Source organism: Pristiophorus japonicus, chromosome 13, assembly GCF_044704955.1.
Source record: "Pristiophorus japonicus isolate sPriJap1 chromosome 13, sPriJap1.hap1, whole genome shotgun sequence".
Classification (NCBI taxonomy): Eukaryota; Metazoa; Chordata; class Chondrichthyes; family Pristiophoridae; genus Pristiophorus; species Pristiophorus japonicus.
Genome location: NC_091989.1, coordinates 54747144 through 54766462, shown reverse-complemented (window position 1 = coordinate 54766462; position 19319 = coordinate 54747144). Strand labels below are relative to the sequence as shown.

At 44.1% G+C, this 19319-nt stretch overlaps 1 protein-coding gene across 5 annotated transcripts in view; it reads left to right on the top strand.

The window, feature by feature from the left end:
- The window catches only part of lrrk2 (leucine-rich repeat kinase 2), a 234783-nt gene that overhangs the window by 95807 nt on the left and 119657 nt on the right, over window positions 1–19319 (top strand). For all 5 annotated transcript variants that reach the window (XM_070897488.1, XM_070897489.1, XM_070897487.1 and 2 more), the window contains 2 exons: window positions 1829–1970; window positions 17121–17260. In XM_070897488.1, coding sequence (XP_070753589.1) covers window positions 1829–1970; window positions 17121–17260 — 282 coding nt within the window. The remainder of the gene's footprint in view (window positions 1–1828; window positions 1971–17120; window positions 17261–19319) is intronic.

Here is a 19319-nt window from a genome sequence, read left to right as displayed (position 1 = left end):
AAATGCAGTATAATGTGGATAAATGTGAGATTATCCACTTTGGGGATAAAAACGCGAAGACAGAATATTATCTGAATGTTGGCAGATTAGGAAAAGGCAACGAGACCTGGGTGTCATGGTTCATCAGTCATTGAAAGTTGGCATACAGGTACAGCAGGCGGTGAAGAAGGCAAATGGTATGTTGGCCTTCATTGCTAGGGGCTTTGAGTATAGGAGCAGGGAGATCTTACTGCAGTTGTACAGGGCCTTGGGGCCTCACCTGGAATATTGTGTTCAGTTTTGGTCTCCTAATCTGAGGAAGGACGTTCTTGCTATTGAGGGAGTGCAGTGAAGGTTCACCAGACTGATTCCCGGGATGGCTGGACTGACATATGAGGAGAGACTGGATGTGTGCCTTTATACATTGGAGTTTAGAAGGATGAGAGGGGATCTCATAGAAACATGTAAGATTCTGACGGGACGGGACAGGTTAGATGCAGGTAGATTGTTCCCGATGTTGGGGAAGTCCAGAACCAGGGGACACAGTCTTAGGATAAGGAGTAGGCCATTTAGGACTGAGATGAGGAGAAACTTCTTCACTCAGAGAGTTGTTAACCTGTGGAATTCTCTGCCGCAGAGAGTTGTTGATGCCAGTTCATTGGATATATTCAAGAGGGATTTAGATATGGCCCTTGTGGCTAAGGGGATCAAGGGGTATGAAGAGAAAGCAGGAAAGGGGTACTGAGGGAATGATCAGCCATGATCTTATTGAATGGTGGTGCAGGCCCAAAGGACCGAATGGCCTACTCCTGCACCTATTTTCTTTGTTTCTATCCCCTCTCATCCTTTTAAACTCCAGTGAATTCAGGCCCAGTCGATCCAGTCTCTCCTCCTATGTCAATTATACTCAATTCCTTCATCCAAATCATTAATGTATATTGTAAAGAGCTGGGGTCCCAGCACTGAACCCTGCGGCACCCCACTAGTCACTGCCTGCCATTCTGAAAAGGACCCATTTATCCCGACTCTCTGCTTCCTGTCTGCCAACCAGTTCTCTATCCACGTCAGTACATTACCCCCAATACCATGTGCTTTAATTTTGCACACCAATCTCTTGTGTGGGACCTTATCAAAAGCTTTTTGAAAGTCCAGATTAAACCACATCCACTGGTTCTCCCTTGTCTACTCTACTCGTTACATCCTCGGCATCTTGGTCTTCCCCTTTAATGGATGGGGAAGGGCTCTGTCGTCCCGTCAGCGCTACACATCCCATCGCATAGAGCTGGAAACTTCGCATCGCTTTGCACCCCGGTCCCGACCTGCGAGGAAGTGGAGCGCTCCACTCGGGGTGGGAAGCCCAATGTAGCTCGTGGGGCAGGACTTCTACACCTGGCACAGGATCTCCTGCCTCGCGGCTGTTAGTACCCCCAAACGTGGCGGTACCGAATTTTCGGCCGATAGTGTCTCATAGTATTGGTGATCAGAAGTGAAACATGACTAGTCATATCTGTAGAAAGGGGGTGGAAGGAGTGCCAAAGAAATTACCAGAGCCAACACAGAGTAGGAGACAGGTGCGAGATGTGGAAAAAAAACTGGGCTGAAAGTTTTGCTTGTGTTGTTGCAGTGAAGGCACACAGTAAGTATGCTATATATTTCCACTGGAACAAAAAACTCTTGCTTTTTAGACCAATGTGGTATTAGAGTAGAAAGTGCATGTAAAATTATTTTGTGACAGATAAAATCCTTTGCTTCTAAGCGAATATTTTATGATTGAATACTAATCTACTTACTGCAACTCTTTCATTGGTAAATTTGTTAAAGCCAAAAAATGTTGTTGCACTTTTTCCAGTTTATTAGGAATCCAGCTATCCAACAGTGTGGCCTCCGAGTACTGTGCTCCATTGCTGATTGTTCATGCGCACTGGAACTGATGGGACGAGGGGCTTTGGACACTGTGGTCCATTCTTTGCAAATGTATCCTCATAAACGAGGTAGGAAAAGTAAATATCAGTGTCAACTAACTCTTTTTGTAGTCATTTCAAAAAATGTTAAGGTTTTTTTTTCCACTAACCCATTGTGTTGATGATAAATGCTGTTCTGTTCAGAAAGAAAATTTGTGTTGACAGGATTTATGTGTTATAGGTAAAGAGCTTGAGCGGTGGCTGGAGTCACTGCAGTGCATCCGCAAGACTGAGAATTTCATGGATAGCACGTTTCAGGAGGTGGTCACCCTGCAGCTTAAGAATATGCAGGCGGCGAGGAAGTGCGTGACCACCAGACAGAGAAGGAGTACTCGGCAGGTAGTGCAGGAGTCCCCCGAGTCCATCTCGCTCTCCAACCAGTATTCTGTTCTGAGTGCTGGTGAGGGTGATGGTGCCTCTGGGGAGTGCAGCCAGAGCCAAGTCCACGGCACCACAGGTGGCTCAGCTGCACAGGAGGGGAGGGATTCAATAGTTGGGAGCAGACTGGCGTTTCAGTGGCTGCAGACGTGACTCCAGGATGGTATGTTGCCCCTCTGGTGCCAGGGTCAAGGATGTCGCTGAGCGGCTGCAGGGCATTCTACATCTTGGGAGAGGGTGAACAGCCAGAGGTCGTGATCCATTTTGGTATCAATGACATAGGTAGAAAGAGGGATGAGGTCCTGCAGGCAGAGTTTAGGGAGCTAGGAGAGAGATTTAAAAAGCAGGACCGCAAAGGTAGTAATCCCCGGATTACTGCCGGTGCCACGTGCTCGTGAGTACAGAAATATGAGGATAGAGCAGATGAATGCGTGGCTGGAGAGATTCTGCAGGCTTTAGACTCTTGAGGTATTGGGTCCATTTCTGGGGGAGATGGGACCCTGTACAAGCTTTCGGGTTGCACCTCAACAGAGCCGGGATCAGTATCCTCGCGGGAGGTTTTGCTAGTGCTGTTGGGGAGGGTTTAAACTAGCTTGGCAGGGGGATGGGAACCGGAGAGAGAAAAAACTAGAATTGGGCAGCAGAGAAGTAGAAGTAGAAAGTGAATTTGGAAGATCGAAGAAACAAGGGCTGGAAATTAGACAAAAGCGGAATTTGGCAATACTAAATGGTGTATACTTCAATGCAAGGAGTATAGGAAATAAGGCAGATGAGCTGAGAGCACAGATTGACACTTGGGAGTACGGTATTATAGCTATTACTGAGACATGGCTGAAAGAAGGGAAAGTATGGCAGCTCAACATTCCTGGTTACAGGGTTTTCAGTCGGGATAGAGAGATGGGTAAAAAAGGAGGGGGCATCGTAGTACTGATTAAAGAAACAATTACAGCTGCGAGAAGGGATGATATGTTGGAGGGGTCATCAAACGAGGCCATTTAGGTTGAATTAAAGAACAAAAAGGGCGATCACACTACTGGGAGTGTACTATAGATCCCCAAACAGTCAGAGGGAGATGGAGAACAAATATGTGGGCAAATTGCTGCATGTGCAAAAACTATAGAGTTGTAATAGTGGGGGATCTCAACTACCCTAATATTAACTGGGAAAAAGGTACTGTGAATGGTATAGAGGGTGCGGAATTCCTAAAATGCGTTCAGGAGAACTTCTTTAGCCAATATGTAACAAGCCCAACAAGGGAGGGGGCAGTTCTGGACTTGGTTTTGGGGAATGAAGAGGGGCAGATGGAAGGGGTATCAGTGGGAGAGTATTTTGGTGCTAATGATAATTCAGTAATATTTAGGGTAGTTCTGGAAAAGGACAAAGATAGACTAGGAATAAAAGTTCTCAATTGGCGTAAAGCCAATTTTGCTGAGCTGAAATGGGATTTGGCCAAAGTGGACTGGAAACGGCTACTTGATGGTAAATCAGTGTCAGAGCAATGGGAGGCATTCAAAGAGGAGATCCTGAGGGTACAGAGCAAGTATGTTCCTTTTTTTTTTAAAGTTGGGGGTGAACAAATCTCGAGCCCCCTAGATGTCAAGGGACATACAGGGTAAGATAAAGAAAAAAAGGGAAGCTTATGACAGGTACCGAGAACTCAATACCTGTACTGCAGAAACTCTAAAGGAGTATAAGAACTGCAGGGGTGCAATTAAAAAGGTATCGGGGAAAGTAAAGAGAGAGCTTGAGAGAATGTTGGCAAGTAAAATCAGGGAAAACCCAAAGATGTTTTATAAATACGTTAAGGGGAAGAGGATAACTTGAGAGAGTGGGGCCTATTAGAGACCACAAAGGAAATCTCTTTGTAGAGGCAGAAGATGTGGGTAGGATTCTTAATGAATACTTTGCATCTGTTTTCACAAAAGAGAGAGGTGATGCAGACTTTGCAATGAGGGAGGAGTGTGAAATATTAGACAAGATAAACATAGTGAGTGGGGAAGTATTAAGGGGCTTAGCATCTTTGAAATTGGATAAATCCCCAGGCCCAGATTAAATGTATCCCAGGCTGTTAAAAGAAGCAAAAGAGGAAATAGCAGAGGTTCTGACCACCATTTTCCAGTCCTCTCTCGCTACAGGTGTAGCGTTGGAGGACTGCTAATGTTGTACCTTTGTTTAAAAAGGGAGAAGGGGATAGACCAAGTAATTAAATGCCAGTCAGCCTAAATTCAGTGGTGGGAAAATTATTGGAAAAAATCCAGAGTGGCAGGCTAAATCTTCATTTGGAAAGACATGGATTAATCAAGGACAGTCAGCATGGATTTGTCAAGGGAAGGTCGTGTCTGACTAACTTGGTTGAATTTTTCGATGATAGTGCATATGATGTAGTGTTTTTGGATTTTAACAAAGCTTTTGATGAGGTCCCACATGGCAGACTGGTCACAGAACTAATAGCCCATGGGATCCAGGGCAAAGTGTCAAGTTGGATCCAAAGTTGGCTCAGAGGCAGGAAGCAAAGGGTAATGGTCGATGGGTGTTTTTGTGTCTCGAAGGCTGTTTTCAGTGGAGTTCTGCAGGGCTCAGTTTGGAGTCCCTTGCTTTTTGTGCTATATATCAATGACTTGGACTTAAAAATTGGGGGTATGATTAAGAAATTTGCAGATGACACTAAAATAGGTGGTATGTTAATGAAGAAGAAAGCTGTGGATGGCAGGAATATATCAATGTACTGATCAAGTGGGCAGAACAGTGGCAAATGGAATTCAATCTGGATAAGTATGGGATAATGCCTCTGAGGAGGTCTAGCAAAGGAATACACATTAAATGGTACAACACTGAAAAGTGTAGAGGAACAAAGGGATCTTGGAGTGCAGATCCATAGATCCCTGAAGGTAGCAGACCAGGTAGATAAGGTGGTTACGAAGGCATATGGAATACTTGCCTTTATAAGTCGAGGCATGGAATACAAGAACAGGTCAGGTAGCATCTGTGGAGAGGAAGCAGAGTTAACATTTTGGGTCGATGACCCTTCGTCAGAACTGCCGAATGTTCGGAAAGAACAGATTCTTAACAAGCACTAAAAGGGGGAGGAGAAGAAAGAACAAAAGGGGAAGGTCTGTGATAGATTGGAAGACAGAAGAGATTGGAGGGACAAAAGGGGATGATGGCCCAAATTCAAATAGTAATGCCAAGGGTTAGAAAAACATTGGTCAAGATAGGGTGTGAATGGCAGAATAATGACCAACTGCCATTAGAGACAAGGAGAAAAAAATGAAAGAAAGAATCAGGCTCTGGGGGGTGGGGGCAAAGATCAGCAGTGCTTATGCTCTGAAATTTTGAACTCGATATTGAGTCCAGAAGGCTGTAAAATGCCTAAACTAAAGATGAGGTGCTGTTCCTCGAGCCTGTGTTGAGCTTCATTGGAACAGTGGTCAGAGTGGGAATGGAGTGGAGAATTAAAGTGACAGGCGACCGGAAGCTCAGGGTCACGCATGTGGACTGAATGGAGATGCTCCGCCAAGCGGTCACCCAATCTACGCTTGGTCTCCCCAATGTAGAGGAAACCACATCGTGAGCAGCGAATACAGTATACTAAATTGAAAGAAGTACAAGTAAATCACTGTTTCACCTGGAAGGAATATTTGGGGCTCTGGATAGTGGGAAGGGAGGAGGTAAAAGGGCAGGTGTTGCTTCTCCTGCGCTTACAAGTAAAGGTGCCGTGGGAAGGGGAGTGGGTGCTGAGGGTGACTGTGGAATGGACCAGGGTGAGGCGGAGGGAGCGGTCCCTTCAGAATGCTGAAAGGGAAGGGGAGGGGAGGGGAAGATGTGATTGATGGTGGGATCACGCTGGAGGTGGCGGAAATGGTGGAGGATGATCCATTGAACGTGGAGGCTGGTGGGGTGAAAGGTGAGGACAAGGGGAACCCTGTCGTGGTTCTGAGAGAGAGGGGAATGGGTCACAGCAGAGGTGCGGGAAATAGAGCAGACACAGTCGAGGGCCATGTTAATCACAGCAGAGGGGAATAATCTGTTCAGGAAAGAGGAAGACGTCAGAGTCACTAGTGTGAAAGGTGGTGTTGTCAGAGCAGATGAGATAGAGACGGAGTAACTGGGAGAATGAAATGGAGTCCTTACAGGGTGGGAGGAAGTGTAGCCCAGGTAGCTGTGGGAGTCAGTGGGCTTATAGTGGATATTGGTCGAAAGCCTATCCCCAGAGATGGAGACACAGAAGTCGAGGAAGGGAAGGGAAGAGTCGGAGATGGACCATGTGAAGGTGCGGGAAGGGTGGAAATTGGATGCAAAGTGAATGAAATTTTCAAGTTCGGGGTGAGAGCAGGATACTGCACTGATACAGTCATCAGTGTACCGGAAAGAGAGGTGAGGGAGGGGACCCGAGTAGGACTGGAACAAAGAAGAATGTTCCACATAGCACACAAAAAGGCACGTATAGCTTGGACCCATGCGGGTTCCCATAGCAACACCTTAAATTTCGAGGAAGTGAGTAGAGTTAAAGGAGAAGTTGTTCAATGTAAGAACAAGTTCAGCCAGGCGGAGGAGGGTGGTGGTGGATGGGGACTGGTTAGGCCTCTGCTCGAGGAAGAAGCGGAGCGCCCTCAGGCCATCCTGGTTGGGGATGGAAGTGTAGAGGGATTGGACATCCATGGTGAAAAGTAGACGGAACCGGGAAACTGGAAACTGTTAAAGTGACGGAGGAATCGCGGATGTAGGTGGGAAGAGAGTGGACAAAGGGAGAGAAAATAGAGTCGAGATAGTAAGAAATAAGTTCTATGGGGCAAGAACAGGCGGAAACGATGGGTCTACCGGGCAGTCCTGTTTGTGGATCTTGGGAAGGAAGTAGAAGCTGGCTATGTGGAGTTGGGGAACTGTGAGATTAGTGGCTGTGGAGGGAAGATCTCCAAAGTAGATGAGGTCTGGGAAATTATGGCTTGATGTTCAATAGTGGGGTCATGGTCCAGGAGGACGTAGAAGGAGGTGTCAGAGAATTGACGATCAGCCTCTGTAAGGTAGAGGTTGTTTGGCGAACTGACAACAGCGCCACCCTTGTCAGCAGGTTTGTTGACCAGGTTGGGGTTGGATCTGAGTGAGCAGAGTGCTGCAAGTTCAGAAGGAGATAAGTTGGAGTGAGTGAGTGGAGCAGAGAAATTGAAATGGCCGATGTCCTGTTGGCAGTTTGCAATGAAGAGGTCGAGAGAGGGTAAGAGACCCGAGGAAGAGGTCCAAGTAGAGCGAGAATTATGGAAACAGGAGAAAGGGTCAGCTGTGCGGAGGTGAGGGGAGGGGGAAGACTCCTGGCCGAAGAAGTGAGCACGGAGGCGAAGGCGGAGGAAAAAGAGCTCCGCATCTTGCCGAGCTCGAAATTCATTGAGGTAAGAGAATGAAGTTCAGGCCTTTGCTGAGGACTGATCATTCAGGGTCAGAGAGGGGAAGGTCAGAGGGGATAGTGAAAACACGGCAGGAGGTGAGATTGGAAGAAGGGATGGGATCAGAGGGAAGTAGGTTCCGGAGGGGCGTTGGTGTCCATGAGTTGTTGAAGCTTATGATCCTTGACACTTGAAAGGAAGGAAAAAGATTTTTGGTTAAAGCGCCGGATGAGGCAAACGATGAAATGGAACTGTGGACCAGGACAGCTTAGACACAGTGAGTCGGTGCTGCTGAAGAGAGAGGCCCAGAGTGTGTATGTGGTGGCACATAGTATTGAACGTGGATCCCAGGATACGACAAGAGCAGTGGTTGGAGGAACACTGAATATATCGTAGATATTTGTAATCCTGGGTGGATCCAAAACATGAAGGGTGCAACTTCAGTTGGAATCCATGTGGATTAAGTCTGAGGTGGAGACAGTTGCTGAGGAAAGAGATGTGGCTGTGAAAGCGAGTCTTGGCAGATACTTGATCAAACACAAGAAGGGAAACAGAAGGCAAAGAAGATGAACAGTATTTTGAATACAAGAGCGAGGAGGTTATGCTTGAACTTTATAAAACACTGGCCCAATTACACTTGGCACCTTCGTCCAAGTCATTAATATAAATTGTAAACAGTTGAGGCCCCAGCACCGATCCCTGCGGCACCCCACTAGTTACTGTTTGCCAACCGGAATATGACCCGCATATGGCATACTTGCCTTTATTAGTTGAGGCATGGAATACAAGAGCAAGGAGGTTGAACTGTATAAAACACTGGTTAGGCCGCAGCTGGAGTACTGTGAGCAGTTCTGGTCACCACATTACAGGAAAGATGTGATTGCACTGGAAAGGGTGCAGAGGAGGTTTACAAGAATGTTGCCTGGACTGGAGGATTTTGGCTATGAGGAAAGATTGGAGATGCTGGGTCTGTTTTCTTTGGAACAGAGGAGGCTAAGAGGAGACTTGATTGAGGTGTATAAAATTATGAGGGACCTGGATAGAGTGGATAGGAAGGACCTGTTTCCCTTGGCAGAAGGGTCAACAACCAGGGGGCATAGATTTAAAGTCATTGGAAGGAGGTTTAGAGGAGATATAAGGAGAAATTTCTTCATCCAGAGCGTGGTGGGGGTTTGGAACTCACTGTCTGAAAGGGTGGTAGAGGCAGAAACCCTCACCACATTTAAAAGATACTTGGATGTGCACTTAAAGTGCCATAACCTACAGGGCTATGGACCAAGAGCTGGAAAGTGAGATTAGGCTGGATAGCTGTTGATCGACTGGTGCGGACACAGTTGGCCGAAATGGTCTCCTTCTGTGCTGTAAATTTCTATGATTCTATGATTCTATTGCTGAGTTGGGGAGGATGGGAGTGCAGTGCAGGGCTGATCCCAGAGGTAGCGGGACATAGGCCCAGCTGTGGATTGGAGTGGAGAAGAGAGCCTGGGCAAAGGAGTGCGGAGCAACTGGGGTTGGCCACAGGAGCAGTGAACTCAGAGGTTCTGTATTACATCTTTACTGCTGTATCCAAAGAGAAACAGCAGTAGAGGTGTATTCCTTAGGGCTACTATCATTAGTTTAAGCCAGTTAAACAGAGTGGTTTATTTGGGAATTTGGAAAGAGTGGGAATTCGGAAAAGAGGGGGAAGATTAAAATCAATTATATAAAAAAAAAGTAAAAATAGATAAGTGATATTTCACTAGCTGCTGGGTTGGTCAGTTTTTCTCTCTTTTCTTGGGCATTGGTTTAAATTAAGAGCTGGGATTATAAACTAAATGTTCCAAACTTCACATTTTAACTAATTGAATACATTAGAGATGGTAGGACAGGTGGTGTGTTTCTGCTGTTGCATGTGGGTAATGGTGGACACCATTGAGGTCCAGGGCGACCACATCTGCAGCTCGAGGAACTTCGGCTCCACCTTGTTGAGCTGGAATCCGAGCTGTAGACACTACGACACATCAGGGAAGGGGGAGAGTTACCTGGACGCCACGATCCAAGAGCTAGTCACACCAAATAGATTAATTCATTCAAATTCGATCTGTGGTCAGTGACAGGAGAGTGTGACTACAACTGAAGAAGGTATGGGGACTCAGGATGGCGTGATGGAGGAGCCTCAGCCCTTGCTATTGTCCAACAGGTTCGAGGCTTTTACTCCCTGTGTGGTCAAGAACCGAGACTGCAGGGAGGATGAGCAAACTGACCATAGCACCGTGGCAGAAGGAGACATTCAAGTGGGGGGAGTAAAAAGAAACGTAATGGTAGGGGACAGTATTATTAGGGGGATAAATACTGTTCTCTGCAGCCGAGAGCGTGAGTCCCGAAGGCTGTGTTGCCTACCTGGTGCCAGGGTTAAGGACATCTCCTTTGACCTGGAGAGGAACTTGGAGTGGGAGGGGGAAGATCCAGTTGTCGTGGTCGACATTGGTACCAACGACATAGGTGGGACAAACAGAGGTTCTGCTGAGGGATTATAAGCAGCCAGGGGTCAAATTTAAAAGCAGAACCACAAAGGTAATAATCTCTGGATTACTACCCGAGCTACGATCAAATTTGCATAGGGCAAATAAGATCAGAGTTAAACACGGGGCTCAAAGGCTGGTGTGGGAGAAATGGGTTTTGGTTTGTGGGACACTGGCACCAGTACCGGGGTAAGAGGGAGCTATTCCATTGGGACGGGCTCCACTTAGACCGTGCTGGGACTGGGGTCCTGGCGAATCGAATAACTAGGGCTGTAGAGAGGGCTTTAAACTAAATAGTGGGAGGGAGGGTTCAGGTGAGTGGAAATTTAAAAAGTCAAAGAATAAGGAGAAGATAATAGAGCAGGGTAGCACTGAGGGAAATGTAAACCAGAGTGTGACAGGAAGGGACAGAATGTATAAACATAAAAGTGTATCAAAATGGGGTCAAAGCAGGAAAAAAGGGTTTTAAAAAAAAAAACAAATTTAAAAGCTCTATCTGAATGCACGCAGCATTCGTAACAAAATAGATGAGTTGACGACACAAATAGATACAAATGGGTATGATTTGATAGCCATTACAGAGACGTGGTTGCCAGGTGACCAAGGCTGAGAACTAAATATTCAGGGGTATTTGACAATTCGGAAGGACAGTCAGATAAAGGAAAAGGAGGTGGAGTAGCTCTGTTAATAAAGGATGAGATCAGTGCATTAATGAGAAAAGATATTGGCTCAGAAGTTCAAGATGTTGAATCGGTTTGGGTGGAGATACGGAATAATAAGGGGAAAAAGTCGCTGGTGGGCATGGTCGATAGGCCTCCTAATAGTAGCCACACTGTTGGACAGAGTATAAATCAAGAAATAATGGAGGCTTGTAAAAAAGGAACGGCAATAATCATGGCCAATTTTAACCTTCATATTGATTGGACAAAGCAAATTGGCCAGGGTAGCCTTGAGGAAGAGTTCATAGAGTGTATCCGGGATAGTTTCCTTGAACAGTACATTGCGGAATCAACAAAGGAACAGGCTATCTTAGATCTGGTACTGTGCAATGAGACAGGATTAATAAACAATCTCCTAGTAAAGGATCCTCTTGGAATGAGTGACCATAGCATGGTTGAATTTCAAATTCAGTTGAAGGGTGAGAAAGTTCATTCTCAAACCAGTGTCCTAGGCTTAAACAAAGGAGACTACAAAGGTATGAAGGCAAAGTTGGTTAATGTGGACTGGGAAAATAGATTAAAGTGTGGGACGGTTGATGAACAGTGGCAGACATTTAAGGAGATATTTCATAACTCTCAACAAAAATATATTCCAATGAGAAGGAAAGGTTAAGAGAAGGGATAACCATCTGTGGCTAACTAAGGAAATAAGGGATGGTATCAAATTGAAAACAAGGTCAAACAAAGTGGCCAAAACTAGTGGGAGGCCAGAGGATTGGGAAACTTTTAAAAGCCAGCAAAGAACGACTATAAAAAAAGAGAGGGAAGATAGATTATGAAAGCAAACTAACACAGAATATAAAAACAGATAGTAAGAGTTTCTACAGGTACATATAAAAGGAAAAGAGTGGCTAAAGTAAATGTTGGTCCCTTTGAGGATGAGACTGGGGAATTAATAACAGGGAAAAGGCAGACATTTTGAACAAATATTTTGTATCGGTCTTCACGGTAGAAGACACTAAAAACATCCCAATAGTGGACAATCACTATCATTAAAAAAAGTAGTATTCGGTAAAATAATGGGATTAAAGGTGAATAAGTCCCCTGGACTTGATGGCTTGCATCCTAGGGTCTTAAAAGAAGTGGGTGCAGAGATAGTAGATGTATTGGTTGTAATCTACCAAAAATTCCCTGGATTCTGGGGAGGTCCCAGCAGATTGGAAAACCGCAAACGTAATGCCCCCATTTAAAAAAAAAGGAGGCAGTCCATTATTGAGGAAGCAGTAGCAAGACATTTGGAAAAGCATGATTCTATCAAGCAGAGTCAACATGGTTTTATGACCGGGAAATCATGTTTGACAAATTTGCTGGAGTTCTTTGAGGATGTAAGAAGCAGGGTGGATAAGGGGGAACCAGTGGATGTGGTGTATTTGGATTTCCAGAAGGCATTCGATAAGGTGCCACATAAAAGATTACTGCACAAGATAAAAGTTCATGGGGTTTGGAAGTCCTATATTAATGTGGATAGAAGATTGGCTAACTAACAGAAAACAGAGAGTCGGGATAAATGGGTAATTTTCCGGTTGGCAAACTGTAACTAGTGGGGTGCCACAGGGATCGGTGCTGGGGCGTCAACTATTTACAATCTATATTAATGACTTGAATGAAGGGACCGAGTGTAATGTAGCCAAATTTGCTGCTGAAACAAAGATGGGTGGGGGAACAAATTGTGAGGAGGACACGAGATCTGCAAAGGGATATAGATAGGCTAAGTGAGTGGGCAAAAATTTGGCAGATGGAGTATAATGTGGGAAAATGTGAGGTTTTCCACTTTGGCAGAAAAAATAGAAAAGCAAATTATAATTTTAAATGGAGAAAAATTGTAAAGTACTGCAGTACAGAGGGACCTGGGGCCCTTGTGCATGTAACACAAAAAGTTAGTATGCAGGTACAGCAAGTAATCAGGAAGACAAATGGAATGTTGGGCTCTATTGTAAGGGGAATACAGTATAAAAGCAGAGAATTCCTGCTACAACTGTACAGGATATAGGTGAGGCCACACCTGGAGTATTGCGTACAGTTTTGATCTCTGCATTTAAGGAAGGATATATTTGCATTGGAGGCAGTTCAGAGAAGGTTCACAAGGTTGATTCCGGAGATGAGGGTGTTGACTTATGAAGATGTTGGGCCTATACTCATTGGAGTTCAGAAGAATGAGAGGTGATCTTATTGAACCTTACAAGATACATGCAGAGAGGATATTTCCACTTATAGGGCAAACTAAAACTCGGGGGCATAGTCTCCAAATAAGGGGCTGCCCATTTAAAACAGAGACGAGGAGGAATGTCTTCTCAGAGGGTTGTAAATCTATAGAATTCTCTGCCCCAGAGAGCTGTGGAGGCTCGGTCATTGAATATGTTTAAAGTGGAGATGGGCAGATTTTTGAGCGATAATGGAATAAAGGGTTATGGGGAGCAGGCAGGGAAGTGGAGCTCAGTCCATGATCAAATCAGCCATGATCTTATTAAATGGCGGAGCAGGCTCGAGGGGCCAAATGGCCTACTCCTGCTCCTATTTATTGTGTTCTTAATCAGATCACTTAATTTCCTGATTTCCAGGAAATATAACCTAAGGTTACCCAAACTCTCGTCATAGCTCAGTCCCTTCATGAATTAACATTATGTATACTTAAATTGTAGCCAATGAGTTATGTACTTGAGATATGACGGGATCCTGGTGTTGCCAATTAGATGACTCCAGCTTCATTATTTGGTGTTTGAAAGGACACCAAATGCTGAGTTGGTCATTTTATCGATGCAATCATTTCAATTTTCAAAGTGGTCTTTGAAGCTCAATTTTAGCCAATCACTGGTGAAGTGTCGCTTGGTTTATTTCCACTGCAAAATAAATTGAGAGATCTGGAAAGCAGGGGAAATGGGCAAGTGAAGTCTTTTTAAATTTTAGGAAAAAAGTGAAAAATTGGCTGCACTAGTTTAAAAATAAGATAAAAGGCATGGTAACATAACACAGATGAGAAGGGGTTACAGTGCAAGCAGGTGAAGAGTTTAATTTATTTTGTTTTTCTATTAAGTGTTTTCTATATAGTTAGTCGACCCATCATTATCCACAGCTTATTATTTCTCCTCCTTATTCTATCCACTGCTTTCAACTGTGGTACTGCTCCATCTCGTCACATACATGCTTCTGGCCTCTATTCCGGTTGATATTCCCAGGTTAACTGCAGTGATGTTCCTTTCCATCCTGAGTGGAGCTTCCTTTCTCGCATCTGATTAGTTGCAAAGGCTGTTTTCCTTCACTTCTAAAATGCTGCTCACCTTTGTCCTTATCTCTCCATAACTACTACTGAATCCCTAATGCCCATCTTCAGCAGCTCAAGATTTCCAACTCTGCAGCCCATGTAATCTCTGACACAAACTCCTGTACTGTATTGCACCCTTTGTCCAGGTCTTCTGACTCACCGTATCCCAAAAACTGATTTAAAGATCCTCGGTCTTAGTTTCAAATCCCTTCATGGGTTCAACCCATCCTACCATAGTCATTTCCTCCAGCTGTACATCTCCAAATGAATCCTTCATTGCTCTAGCATTGGGTTAGTAATTGTTGCCTGCATTGGTGGCCGTTCTTTCAGCCAATATTCCCTTGCGCTCTGGAATTCTATATCAAGATTCTTTGCCTTGTCCACCTCACTTCATGCTTTCAGAAGCCTTCAGCAAACCCTTCTCTTTAACTGTCTTCAGTCCTTCTTTTCCTCTTCCAATTCTTTTAATCTTTTCTATTTCGTCTGTATCTACCTTTTTCCATCCGATCAAGTACATTAAGATGGGTTTCTATGTGAAGCATGTTGCAGAAATACAAGCTATCCTCTTATAATGGAGGGAACCTCCCCTTCTACTTGGGCTAATTGAGCATCTCAAAATTTGATTTTGCACATATCCTATATCATTATCCAAGGCATAATAATGAAAACAAGTACAACATAAGTAGCAAAGAAAACATGTTATTTTATTCACCAAGTAAAGCAGATGAAATACAATTAACACAACAAGCCGTGGAATGACGTGATGTTTTGTAGAGGGCTTTGTTCGGCAATACTTCCGGTAGTTATTAGAAAGATGGGTAATAGGAGTGCAGATAATCAAGGCTCTGCTGTGTATATTTAATATTGTAGTAATAAAGCTACTCCTGTCATTTGAGTAGCTTTATTATTGTGGTAACAGGATTTGTTTTAACATCACAGTGATCTTAAACCTCACCAAAAATTAGGTATGGAAAGAAAGAACTTGCACTTGCATAGTGCCTTTCCTGACCTCCAGATTCTCCAAAGGGCTTCACTGCCAATTAATTATTTTTGAAGTGTAATCCGTAGGCAACTGTGGCAGTAGATTTGCACACAACAAGCTCCTACAAACAGCAAATGAGATAAAAGACCACCTAATCTGCTTTGGTGATGTTGGTTGTGAGATAAATGTTGGCAAAGACATCAGGAGAAACTCTCCTGTTCTTTGAATAGTGCCATGGGACCTCCAACAATGCAACACTAGATTTTGTGCAGAAATCCTTGAGGGAGGCTTGAATCCAGAACCTTCTGTTCAGGCAAGAGTGGTACTCTAAGTCAACCTGGAATTCTGTAGATCAGCTCTTAAGGGCTCAATTTTCGCCACCATTGAGCATCAGTTTTTTTGCGTCCGCTGATTTTTTTTTTCAGCAATTGTGAATTTGCAACTTTCCTCAAAGTTTGTATGCCGGCGGTGACCATCGGCGATGGATTTTTTGTACACCAGATTTTTGCCGCAGGTCTGGATGAAAATTGATTTCCGCGCCGTTTTTGGCCATTTAAACGATTTTTGCCAACACCGATTTTTTTTTTTTAAGGACAGTGCTGCGTGGCCTTAAGTACCGATCAGAAAAACTCAACATTAACTTAAAATCAGCGCTGAGTATATTTGAGTTCTTGGAGCGAGGGAAGAAGACAATTTAAAACACATTATCATGATTTTTGCAGAGGGAACTCTGAAAATAACTGAATTAATTTTTCCCACACAATGTTAGAAATTTAATTTTTTCCACATAATGTTAATGTTATATGAGAAAACAAATTGCGACTTCACCCCACCACAGAATCTCTGCTCACAGGGCTCCAGGCACGGGTCGGAGAAGTGGCAGCTGGCGGCAGGTCGCTCCCTCAGCTGGACTCAAGCACAGGAGCTCGGCGCTTGGATTCTAACCCTCCCCCTAGGCTTCTCTCCAAGCTGAGCGCCAATCTCCTGTGTTTCCGTCAGGCTGAGGGAGCGATCCTGCCGGTCAGCATTTCAACCTGTGCCTTGAGCCCGTTGAGCATCGGAGACGGCACTACAGTTTTGTGCACAGCAGCACATTTCTCCCAAAGTTATCATTAAAGTGCCATAAATCACTGTGTCGTGTCTCCATAGAGACAGAGCCCAGTGTGCGCATGCGCAGACCAGGTTTACAATCTCTTGATCAAGACCAGGAAGTTTACTGTAGATGCGTGGGCACACCAGTCACATGGAAAAAGTGATATTTTTTTTCCCGGTGCATGCTTAGAGACTTTTTGGCGCACACTTGAAGCTCCACCGACAGACTGAATTTCGGGTACTGCAGCGCAAAAATGAAATTTTACTTTGGTGAAAGTTGCAACTTTTTTTTCGGTGCAATCGGGCACACACAATCGGCCGTTAATCCTCCTGGGCGCCAAAAATCGGCAAAGAGGAAAATTGAGCCCTAAGTGTTAAGTTTGGATTGCAGTGCTTCAGACAGCCAGTAGGCCAGTTGCCACACATGTATTCATTTTATTGCTCATGCCTAGTTCCCCTGAAAAAGTGATGGTGGGTCTTTTCTTTGAACTGTTGCAGCCCTTGTGCTAATGTTGTTCCCTCAAAGGTGAAGAATTCCATGATTTTACCGAGCAAGATGAAGGCATGGCAGATGGTGTGTGTACAGGTTAGGGTAGTTTGTGACTTAGAGGTGATGACGTTTCTATAATCTTCCTTCTCTTAACCTTTGTTAAGGTTGGGAGATGCTGTTAAAGTATGCAGGGCAAATTATTAAGGTGCTGTATAACCATTCCATCATGAAGTGTGAACATATCTGAAAACAATTTATTTTAATGTTTTCCACGCTTGCGGCTGCTCCAGTTTGCCAGCAGAGATGAATATAGGGAATAATTATTGCACAGGTATTCAACTTTTTTCAAATTAATGAATCATTCAATGCATTATGTTTCAGAAATTCAGTTTCTGGGTCTGAAACTTCTGGGGGTCCTTGTTCCTAAGAAGGATTTGTGTCGTACATTCTTGGTTTTGTTGGTAAAACTTCTGATGGAAACATTACGCAGATATGAAGAGGACACAGAAGTACAAATACAGGTAGGTTGTTGTAAAAGTCTAATTGCACAAAAGCTAAAGAAGAAAGGGTAGTGTTATCTTTTGTGGTGTTTTTATTATTCCACACTTTTCAATTTTGTGTGTATAAAGCAAAACATATTCATAGTTTTTAAATTTAAAAAAAAGGCACTGAAATAAACGTTGGTTAAATGTTAATGAGAAGTTTTGATGTTTTCACAAAGACGCTGAAAAATAGACAGTTTGTTAGCCTGTCTTGTTGATCAGCTAACACCTTACACCCTTTGTGCATGGAAGTTTCCAGTCCCAAGTGCTTGCCAGGGATGGTCTGGCATGCCTTGCCTTCTAGATGTGAACACGCTTGATAAAAAGAAAGACACTGACAGTGAATCAAGGTTTTTGATTTGGCTCTGAAATTTAGCATACAGGAGGACAGTTATTATTTGTTTTGTTCAAGTTAAGAAAAATGATACACAGATGTGGGGAATTTAGACTGTTCAATATTTTTAATGAGGCCAAGGCAAATTGTACTGATTTTGAATCAAGTGAATCCAATCATTGTAATCGCTCTGTTCCACTGAAATAAAACGGCTTGATGATCAGTATCTAGCCATGTCTGAATGAGTGTTTTCATGGTCTGCTATTGAAAAGGTTGAAGACTGGGGCATATGCAAAAGACATGGGGCTAGACTTTCCACTTCACGTTGCCCATATATCGCCCAAAACGGCCGGCTATCGCCCATTCTGAGCAAAAAGTGGAAACTCAGGCTGTGACATCGGCGGAAAATTAAGCTGGGAGGCCGAGGACACCACGTCTGTGAACTCCGCCCAGATTTTTCAATACACACGGGATGGGGGTTTCCCGTGAGCACCCCAAGTCAATTGGCTCCACCAGGACTGCATCTCATCGACGAGGGCTTCATTAGCTTCTTCGCTGAAAGGTTTCTCTCCCCCTCAGCATCATGATGCATTTCAGACATAATATATAACTATTAACTGCATATTATAACATATAAAAGTATATTGCAAAGTCTTTCAAATATCTGTAAACCACTAAAACTCTTTTTCCTCTCCTCCAATTCACTGCCTTCTCGGTATCTCTCTCTCTCTCTCTCTCTCTCTTTTTCTCTCTCTCTCTCGCTCCCCCTGTGCCTTCTGCGCATGTGTGGATGACCCCTGACCTCAAACGCAGGAAAACCAGCCACCAAGAAAAAAAAAATTGCATGTGCAGAAGGCCGTTGCTAGGAAAGTTTTTTGCCTTCCACACCACTGGCCGTTCGCTGGGTGCACGTCACATCGCCGACCTTTCACATCGCCCATTTCATATCGCTGAGTGGAAAATCGCGATCCAAAAAATGGGCGATGTTCCTGCGATCAGTAAGGCTGAGACATCGAACATCGTTGGGACAGCGCCCATTTTTTGGGCGATAGCCAGCAAAGTGGAATATCTAGCCCATGGTATCCAGTTCATGTATTGAGGGAGATGCATTGTTCCTTCTTCTGAGTTATGCAATTGTACAAATTGATAATGGGCATTGTGAGTAGACTTTGGCATTGAAGATGTACGGGATCCACTTTTGTCATTGAAGGTATTTACGAAGACCCGTGTTTGTTATTCTCTTGCAGTTCTGCATGTGGATGGGGAATGAGCAGGGGAGTGGGATTAATTGGATAGCTCTATCAAAGAGCCGGCACAGGCATGATAGGCCGAATTACCTCCTTTTCTGTGTCATTCTATGATTCTATGAATCTGAGTATCACATTGGCCGATAGATTGTCAGTGTCACTGAAGCCACATTTCAGATTAATGCATGACTGTAGAACAAGAGGACAGGGATACAAACTAGCAAATGTTAAGAAGCATTTCTTTACACAGTGCTGTGATGGGAGACCATAGTTTTCTATAGGAGATTGAGCTGAATGGGCCAAATGGCCTTCCTCATTTATGCTTATCTTTGTGTTAGCGGTGCAAAAGTGAAAGATGGTTGTCTGACTTAGCAGTAAATTATCATCTGGTTGGCAAAACATTGCATATTGTTATAATGTTTGTGCCATTCTTGATGTGATTTCAACCATTTATGCA